Below are 9,456 nucleotides of genomic sequence, written 5' to 3' on the forward strand. Positions count from 1 at the left end.
GGAAGGAGGTGGGGGAAGGGAGGGTGGAGAAGAGATGGAGACTGGAAGATAATAATTGGAAACAGGAAGCAGAAGGTGATGGAATCTGTTTTAAGTAAGGAAGATGATAAAATGAACCAGCTATCATATCAGATTATTTTATTGTCTTATACTACAGAACACAATGAAATTCTTCCTTACCTGAAGCTCACAGACTGAACAGTACACCCAGAAAGAATAAATACAACAGCAAATATAATAACAAGTGCAAAACAACAGAATGTTGCTAAGGTATCCATGTGATCTGAAATAACGCAAAAAGAAATGTTAAAATGCCAATAACAGATAACCAAGGGAGCTAGAATTAAGAGACTGAGAGGGGTGAGGGGCTTGAATCTTAGTTGCTTTCATAAATTACTGGAGATTCCAGAGCAAACCCAGGGAGATTCCACTTCGAGCTTCTGAACATATAGGAAACAAGAACAGGAATGCAACAGGCTTCAGCCACCCATATTTCACTGCAATCCTCTTGTTAATAGGGGGGTAAACCCTGTACTTTAGGTGTGAAGAAGAAAGTACTTCCAATGTTTTGTGAGGTTGCTTGGGTCCCAGCTGTTCACATTAGGACAAATATTCGATTGGTGCTGATAATTAATAAGTTCAGTGGGGGGGGGGGAATAGTCCCATTGTTTCTGATTGATTTACTGGAGGGATGGTGATTACACATTGCAGGACTATGTCTGTATGAGTGATGGGGTGTAATAGGTTGGTGGATTGGCTCTAAGCAGCTGTCAGTCGCAGAGGTTCCTCTGTACACATGTTCGAGTACTCAGAGAATCGAGAAGTAAAAGATTAGAGCACTGACCAACTGTCAACTTGGAGGGGTGGCACTGCAGATCGATCAACTATCTGAACAGTCACCACTGGACCTTCCTTGGTCCTTTCTCTTTTGTGGCTGTTGATCACTGCCCATTCAACTGGAACACCAGAGTGTGCCTGTGCTCCATATTGAGTGGGAACCAGGTTCTCTGCTAGGCAATGTGCCAGTTGTATGCTGGGAATTGTAGTTTTGTGTCACAGGTCTCTGGGTTAGCCAAATCCGGTTGTCCATAAGTGTGAAGCTGTGTTTCTTTTCCCACAATAATCGCAAAATCCAGGGGATTGATATGTTTTTCCAGAGGCCGTGGCTCTTCTGTGTCCCTACACGTATCTTTTTGTCACTTAATCTACTGCTGCTTTTAATTGCTACTCTTTGGAGCTCTGGGTGATAAGGAAGGGAACTCTGTGTGCTACTTTTCTTCAGGGCCTGCTCTCAGCTTCTCACTTGCACAGGTACGAAGGGGAGAGCTGGAGGCCTGGAACGTGCTGCTGCACCTGGAGAAATCTGGGGGAGGTGGGTCATGGTCAGCGGAATCTACTTTGCCAACCCCTAAATTCACAGGCCCCAGACCAGCACTATCACATATTCAATGGCAGCTGTTAAACCCACATTAGGGCTACTACGTTCTTGATACTCTAGGACCTGCTGCATTCATTTTTTTGTCGCCTTCTGCTTTCATATCTGTGGATGTGGCAGCTAGCAGTGCCACCTCCCAAGATACTAGCAGTCCTTTCTAACAGGATTTTCTAACACACACACACACACACACACACACACACACACACACACACACACACACACACACACACACACACACACACACACACACACACACACACACACACACACACACACACACACACACAAACACCCCCCCCCCCCCCCCCATTCCTCTTGGCTTTAAGGAGAGGTCGCAAGTAGGCATCACTAAAGCTCTCTCCCCTTCTGGATAAGGCCATTTTCTGGTGCCATATGGACACTGAAGTCAATTATTTCCCCATGCATCGCACACACCGTTATTCGACGTGTCAAGAAGTTACTGAGATTGGGTCCAAAGAGCAGTGAGCCGTTCCTCAGCTCATTAATTTCCCCACACTGCTGCTGAACAGTGCGGACTGACTTGGTTTTTCTCTCAAGACTCCACAGGACTTTCCACCCATTCTCCTGAAGGACGTGGAAAGCTGGGGAAACTCACTGGCTACGAGGGCCAGCCTCAGTGTGAAGAGAGATTGACTAAGCTATCCTCAGTGAAGAACCAATGAAGTATTAATCATTGCAACCTATAAAACCTTGCAATGTTAAGAATGTTAAGAACATAGAACGTAGATCACAGCACAATACAGGTCCTTCAACCCATAATAAGATCAATCTAACCTTTCACTCCTACATAGCTCTCCATTTACTGTCATCCATGTACCCATTGAAGTGTTTCTTAAAAGACCTTAACATATCTGCCTCTATCATTACCCCTGACAGGGCATTTCGTGCGGCCATTTCTCACTGTGTAAAGAACTTACCTCTTACATTCCCCCTATACTTTCCTCCTTAAAATTATGCCCCCTCATCTTAGACATTTCCACCCTGGGGGAAAGAGTCTCTAGCTATCTACTCAATTTATAGAATTGTTTTGAATGTGTAAAACAAATCAGATGGCCACTTTTCTGCTGTGTGAGAAATGCCATTTTCAAAAGACGTCCAATGACTAATCCAATTAAAAATATTATAGGTAGTTTTCAGGATATGAACTTTATGGGGAGTTTCCAAGCCAAATATTTTTGTTCATTTTGGCTTGGGGGTGAGAAGAAAAACATGTTGACGACATCAGTGAAAAGGAAATACCATTTACTCCCTGTGAGATGAACTGTTAGTCTGGGGGAGCAAGGTTCAGCAGATTTGAAAGTCAAGGGCTGAATCTCTCTTCAATCCATCTTCTTCATTCTAAGTAGACTTGAGTCATCGTGCAAAAAGCTACTCACGTTGCCTGTGGATCCGATGTAAGACATCTAGTTTAGTGGCAGCGACACAGCTCTGCTGAGTTGAAATGTCAGCTTTCAGTGAAGTTTAAAGGTCTGTGCAACTTTCTGAAGAGGACTGAGAAACAAACATTAGCTGCCATCCTTTTGCTGTCTTGTCAAAGAACTTTGGAGTTTGAGAATAGGGGGAATATTAGTGGCAATAATAATAAAATTACGAGCTCTTTAATTGTTGTGGGAAGGAGGATTTCATTACTTAAAGTAAACACCAACCACCACCATTTATTTCTGGCGTTTGCAGTTCAGACCCAAAAACCCTCCCTGTAGGCTTGGAGAAATGTGTCTGCCCTTGTGTTTTTTTGTAAGATTATAAAACCATAAGGCATAGGTGTAAAATTGGGCCATTCGGCCCATCAGGTCTGCTCCACCATTCCATCATGGCTGATTTATTATCCCTTTCAACCCTGTTCTCCTGCCCTCTCCTCGTACCATTTGATACCCTTACTAATCAAGAACCTATCAACCTCCTCTTTAAATATAACCAATGACTTGGCCTCCACAGCAATGAATTCCACGGATTTACCACCCTCTGGCTAAAGAAATCCCTCCTCATCTCTGTTCTGGAGGAACGTCCTTGTATTCTGAAGCTGCATTCTGGTCCTGATTCACCCACGATTGGAATCATCTTCTCCACATCCACTCTATCTAGGCCTTTCAATATTAAATAGATTTCAATGAGGTTCTGCCCCCCCCCAATTCTCCTAAACTCAGGTGAGTACAGTTCCAGAACCATCAAACACTCCTTGTACGCTAACCCTTTCGTTCCCGGGATCATTCTCATTGGTCTCTCTCCAATGCCAGCACATCCATTCTGACCTTTCTTAGATTAAGGGCCCGAAACTGTTCACCATGGTACCCAAGTGTGGTCTGACTAATGTCTGATAAAGCCTCAGCATTACATACTTCAGATGTCCCTTCACTAAGATGCAAGGAAGTCCAGTATCACACATCTCGCCTTCCAGTGAATCACATTGAACTTTCATCAGAAAAAAAATGAGCTGGTGTAAAGCTGTAGGAAGAAAAGAGAGGTGGGCCAGAAAGTACGGACACTTGATGGAGAGTGTAAAATGTAGGACATGGAGAGAAAGGCAAAAGGGTCTCGATCAGAAGCAATGACTGTCTGTTTACCTGTACAGACCGCCTGACACACTGAGCTCCTCCAGCATTTTGTTTCTTGCTAAATAAAGAGCCTCCCACATGAGCTAATTGGCTGAACACCTGTGGTTGGTGCGGGCCCAATAATGTTCCATGTCACCATAAGACAACAGTGCAGATTCAGCCCCCTCTGACGGAAGTAATGCCTCATCTCTGTACTGTGGAGGTGTACCGCAATGGGAATCTGACCAAATGGGTACCACCCCTTCACCTAGCTTCCTACACCCGAGGAATACTCATTGCTAATCCCAATGGAAGGAGAATGGGCCTATTCCAATTAAATTGTTCCTTCAGCCCATTACTGCAAGTAATTCTAAAAGTAAGCGCAGCATTATTTATTGCTGGGAGAATTAAGTACAAAAGAGAGAGGTTATGCATTGGGCTTTGTTAGGAACACATCTGGAGTAAAGTATCCACGATGTGCCCTGTTTATCCTGTGCAGCATAGCAGTTAGCACATCACCGTAAAGCACCAGCTGTAAGATTGCTCGATTCCCGCCACTGCCTCTAAGGAGTTTGTGCTTCTTCCCATGACCATCTGGATTTCCTCTGGGTGCTCTGGTTTCCTCCCACATTCGAAAGACATAGGGGTTAGGGTTAGTGAGTTGCGGGCATGCGATGCACGTCAACTCTTGTGGGCTGCCTAGCACAATCCTCACTGACTTGATGTGACACAAACAATGTATTTCACTGCATGCCTCAATGTACATGTGACAAATAAAGCTAATCTTTAACCTTTAATCAATTTGTCTTACTATTGGAAACCATTTGGATTATTAGGCTAATTCCCAGCATGAATGGGTTGCCTTTTGAAGAAAAATTGGCTTGTATTCACTAGAGTTTAGAAGGGTGAGAGGTGACTAGCTTGAAACATATCCACGGATGCTGCCCGACCTGCTGAGTTCCTCCAGCTTGTTTGTACGTGTTGATTTGACCACCACATCTGCAGTGTATTTTGTGTGTAGTTTGAAACATGTAAGGTCTTGAGGGATCTTGACACAGTAGATTTGAAGAGGGTGTTTTCTGTTGTGGGAGAATCTAGACCCAGTTTTGATAAAGGATCTTTGATGTGAAATGTTTCCACAGATACTTCCTAACCCGCTAAGTGTTAACAGCATTTTCTACGTTTATTTCATATTTCCAGTATTTGCTGTTTTTATTTTCATTTCTAGAACTTGGGATCTTTATTTAAATATCCGAGGTTGGCGGTTTAATATTGATGGGGAAAGACATTATCGCTTTGGAACGCTAAGAGTGGTGGAGGAAGAGCGTTATGATATTTTTAAGGCAGAGGTAGATAGATGTGATAAGCAAGATGGTAAAAGATTACCAGGAAATGGTGGGAGTTGAGATGACCAATGGGTCGTCGTCTTCTTGGGCCCAGCAGAGCACAGGTCATTGATAACTTCCCTCGGCGTCATGCAAAATCAGTGGGATGGTTGGAGTTCATCAATGTTTCGGTAACCCATTGTAACCACTGTGCAGGCGATTGGCCTACACAGCTTCGCCAGAGCCCTGTTGGCCAGCCTTACCTATTTCCACCGCTTACAGCGGGGACATAGGGTTGGATTTTGAGAGGCAACCAATGGATCATCCCTGATTTTATGGAATGGCAGCACAGGTTTGGGGGTGTGAGTACCTGACTTTTGATTCCTAACATATATTTCTGTCATGGAGTAATACGTTTGGACTTTTCCTGCAGGTCGTCTCTTGTTTGCCGGTTACAACGACTACACCATCAATGTGTGGGACGTGTTAAAGGGAACCAGAGTGTCCATCCTCTTTGGACATGAGAATCGAGTCAGCACCTTACGGGTTTCCCCTGACGGCACTGCCTTCTGCTCGGGATCGTGGGATCATACTCTGAGGGTATGTGTTTCAGTTGTTATCAGCTCTATATTGTTGAGTTTTTTTATGTACGCCAATGAACACCATAACAAGTTTGAAGGATTTCATGACCCATTTAATATACCTATTGAATGGGAAAAATCTTTACCTTGTTGCTCAGGGAGAAATTGAGTGCAAGGTTCTGGACATGTTTTCCCTATTCTCAAACACTCCACTTCTGCTATAAACCTTATTTCCCGAGGGGAAGCTAACACTGGACAAGGCAATGATGGCTGACGGGAAATAGCCATGGCTGCTGCTACCATGAGAGTCAACCATTGTAGTCAAACTCTCAGTGCACAAATCAGGCTGCCATTGTCATTTCCACATGCCTGATTTGGACATATCGCCGTCTCACAGTGACAGGGATGTGATCACTGGTGATTTTATGGATGAAAATGTTAGAAAATGGTACTTATGTATGAAGGTGTCTGCACATCACTTAGTGGTTGGACAGATGTAACTGCATTCTCTGTTTCATGCAGTCAATGAGTGAACAGCTGCAGGAACTCAGCAGGTCAGGCAGCATCCATGGAAATGAACAGTCAACGTATCCCCCCAGCTTTTTATTCTGGCATCTTCCCACTTCCTTTCCAGTCCTGACGAAGGGTCTCAGCCCAAAACGTTGACTATTTGTTACTTTTCATGGGTGCCGCCTGACCTGCTGAGCTCCTCCAGCGTTTTGCCTGGGTTGCTTTGGATTTCCAGCATCTGCAGAATTTCTTGTGTCTGTGATATAATAACAAATGTGTTGAATCCACTCTTGCAATCCTCTACCATCAACGTCATGGAGTTGAAGTACAAATATTGTTGCAATCTGATTACACGGAACAGACTAAATTTGTCTTTTTCGAGACTACTCCCACAAGAGTTGAATAATTCTGAATTCCTTTCCAGGGAATGTGCTAAGACGGTAGCACGATATCGATACACAGCAGCCTCTCCGGACTCTGGATTGGGGATTACCAAACGTTATGTGGTTTTTCTTGTGTGGTCTGTTTTGTGCTTTTTCGTGATATCATTCCGGAGAACGTTGTCTCATTTTTTAACTGCATTGTATTTGTGGTTTATAAATGACAATAAACTGAATCTGAATATAAATATAGCTTTCCCATACACCCGAAGTAGACTCAATCCAGGTGTCACTCTGAGATTGTGAAGTTGCATGAGATGTCAGTCTGACCATTTTTAATTCTGCCTTGTAACCACTTCCAATCACCAATTAATTTCTCTTGTCTTAAGGTTCTGTGGGATGTAGAGTCTCCAACGTACCCTGAGAATGAATGTTTTATGCACATTTTAGGCTAGTGAAATTATAAACCAATTCTGTGCAAAAGTTTTCTTGTTTATCCTGAAGTTAACACATTTAAAGAAATATTTGACAAAATGAACTCTAAATATTTCATAGTACGTGAGTGGTGTAAACTGATAACCCTTAACTCTTTGTTAAGCACAATCCAATAAAAACTTTGATTTTTATTTATTTTTTTGTTTTGCAGATTTGGGCTTAAAGCTTCCTGGAGCTGATCAGCCATTTCCGAATGAAGTTTCCTTTCCAAGATTTTGCAGTACGGTGGCTCAACTCCTAGATCTTGTGTCTGCTTTAGAAAATGTGCAAATATTGGGGATTGTGGCAATTAAGTGAGTCTGTAGTGACTATATCATTATTTAAGAAACCTGGCAGGATTTTGTGTAATCATGGATTGGTATCATAATTCAGTTTCACTTGTATCAAACAGAATGTTTAGAAGTAGTTGCCGCCTTTTCCAAAATGCCAATCAGTAGTTGGTTTCCACATTTCCTAATTACTTTTCCATTTCTAAATGTTATTAAATACTGTACACATTCATATTAAATCTCCCATTTTCCCATACCTTTGAATCTATGTTTTGCTGAAGAAAAAAATCAGCTTAAAGCAAAGCTCCAGAACAAAATGATATATGTAATGCATCGTGGAGTCAAAGTGGCAATTTTATTGAGGACAGACATTTTGAAAGATTGCTAGAAAGCACTATTTACGTTTTATTGCTAAAGATAACTACATGTGGTACTTTTATGGTTAATTAATGGACTAGACAATGAAAAAATGTAGAGAATCTATTTAAACTCACCTTTTCCAAAATATATGTACTTATATTATGCAATATGAATTGTGTGGAATTGTTACAGCACTATTAGGTGGCAAAGTTCTCTTTTGTTTTAAGTTCAGCATGTTCATTTTATCAGAATGTTCTTCCTTTGTTTTTGATACACAGAATTGTAAAATACTGTTCAGTAGCAGATGACAAGTCTGGGCTAGGTCTGTAGACATTGACTGTTTCAAAGCTCCACATATTGCAGCAGGCGAAAATCTAATCAAAAGTTGTTGTTTAAAGTTGTATGTTGATGTAATCCAATGCAGTAGATTTAAGTGCACTGTGAACTTTTCAAGATTCTAATGTTTCATAAGAAGTGCAATATTATGATGTTACTGCGATCTAGGCAAAAATTAAGGCCTTCTGACTCGATGAAGGCTCCTTGTTAAAGCACTTATTTTCCTGTAGGATCAATTGTATGATTTTGGTTTTGTTTCTGTAATTGTTTTTGTGAATATTTCAACAGTTCTTTTGGTGAACACTTGTGTAAATCTTTTGAAATGTAACACAAATAATAAATGGCACCTATAATATTTTAAACAATGTCAAACATTCTGAATCTTACAAATTTACCTCGTAGATTAAGCTGCCAGTGGAAGTAATTGAGGCAATTACATTAACAACATTTGAAAGGTACTTCGGCAGGTACATGGATAGGAAAGGTTTTTGGGGATATGGACCACATACTTGCAAAGGGGACTAGCTTAGTTGAGAATCTTGGTTGGGATGGTCCAGTTGGGCTGAAAAACCTGGTTCTTTGCTATATGACTCTATTGAATTCTGCTAATGGGAACATGGGGAGCAGAGTAATAGTGTATTCTGGGTGAAACAGTAAAATTTCCATTGCTGAGCCCGTCTAACATCACCTGGCTCCATCAGATTGTTTTACTGTACTTAAATCTGCCTTCATCTGCCTCTGTCTCCCAGCTTGCCATCAGCCTTCGTCCTACCTGGTCCACCAATCACCTGCAGGCCACTATCTCACCACACCCTCCCTCCTCTTCATATCGGTTATCTTCCGCCTCCACCCTCAATCCTGATGTAGAGTTCAAATATCTGATGCACCATCAATAACTCTTGGAGACGTGAGTCAAGGTAGGCTTTTATTGGCTGGAAGAAAGCACTGTCAGCAGCAAGAGACCACCACACAACATCCTGGAGACTGAGGGAGGAGCAGTGCCTCCAATCGCCTTTATACAGGGGTCTGTGGGAGGAGCCACAGGAGCAGTCAGCAGGGGGGTGTGTCCAGACAGGTATATGTAGTTCACCACAATATCAGCAGTTCCTTTTCCCACCTCAGACGCTGCTCGGCTCACTGTGTTCCTCCAGCAGATTCAACTGTGCTTGACTTCTAATGCCTTTGAAATAAATAGGCTGATGGCATGTTA

At 42.3% G+C, this 9,456-nt stretch overlaps 1 protein-coding gene across 1 annotated transcript in view; it reads left to right on the forward strand.

Annotated features, from left to right (window-relative positions):
• The window catches only part of gnb5b (guanine nucleotide binding protein (G protein), beta 5b), a 77,638-nt gene extending 69,027 nt beyond the window's left edge, over window positions 1-8,611 (forward strand). Inside the window, exons 12-13 of the mRNA XM_073033139.1 lie at window positions 5,749-5,915; window positions 7,433-8,611. Coding sequence (XP_072889240.1) covers window positions 5,749-5,915; window positions 7,433-7,444 — 179 coding nt within the window. The 3' untranslated portion in view covers window positions 7,445-8,611. The remainder of the gene's footprint in view (window positions 1-5,748; window positions 5,916-7,432) is intronic.
• Window positions 8,612-9,456: the final 845 nt, after the last annotated feature.

This window comes from Hemitrygon akajei, chromosome 30 (assembly GCF_048418815.1).
Source record: "Hemitrygon akajei chromosome 30, sHemAka1.3, whole genome shotgun sequence".
Classification (NCBI taxonomy): Eukaryota; Metazoa; Chordata; class Chondrichthyes; order Myliobatiformes; family Dasyatidae; genus Hemitrygon; species Hemitrygon akajei.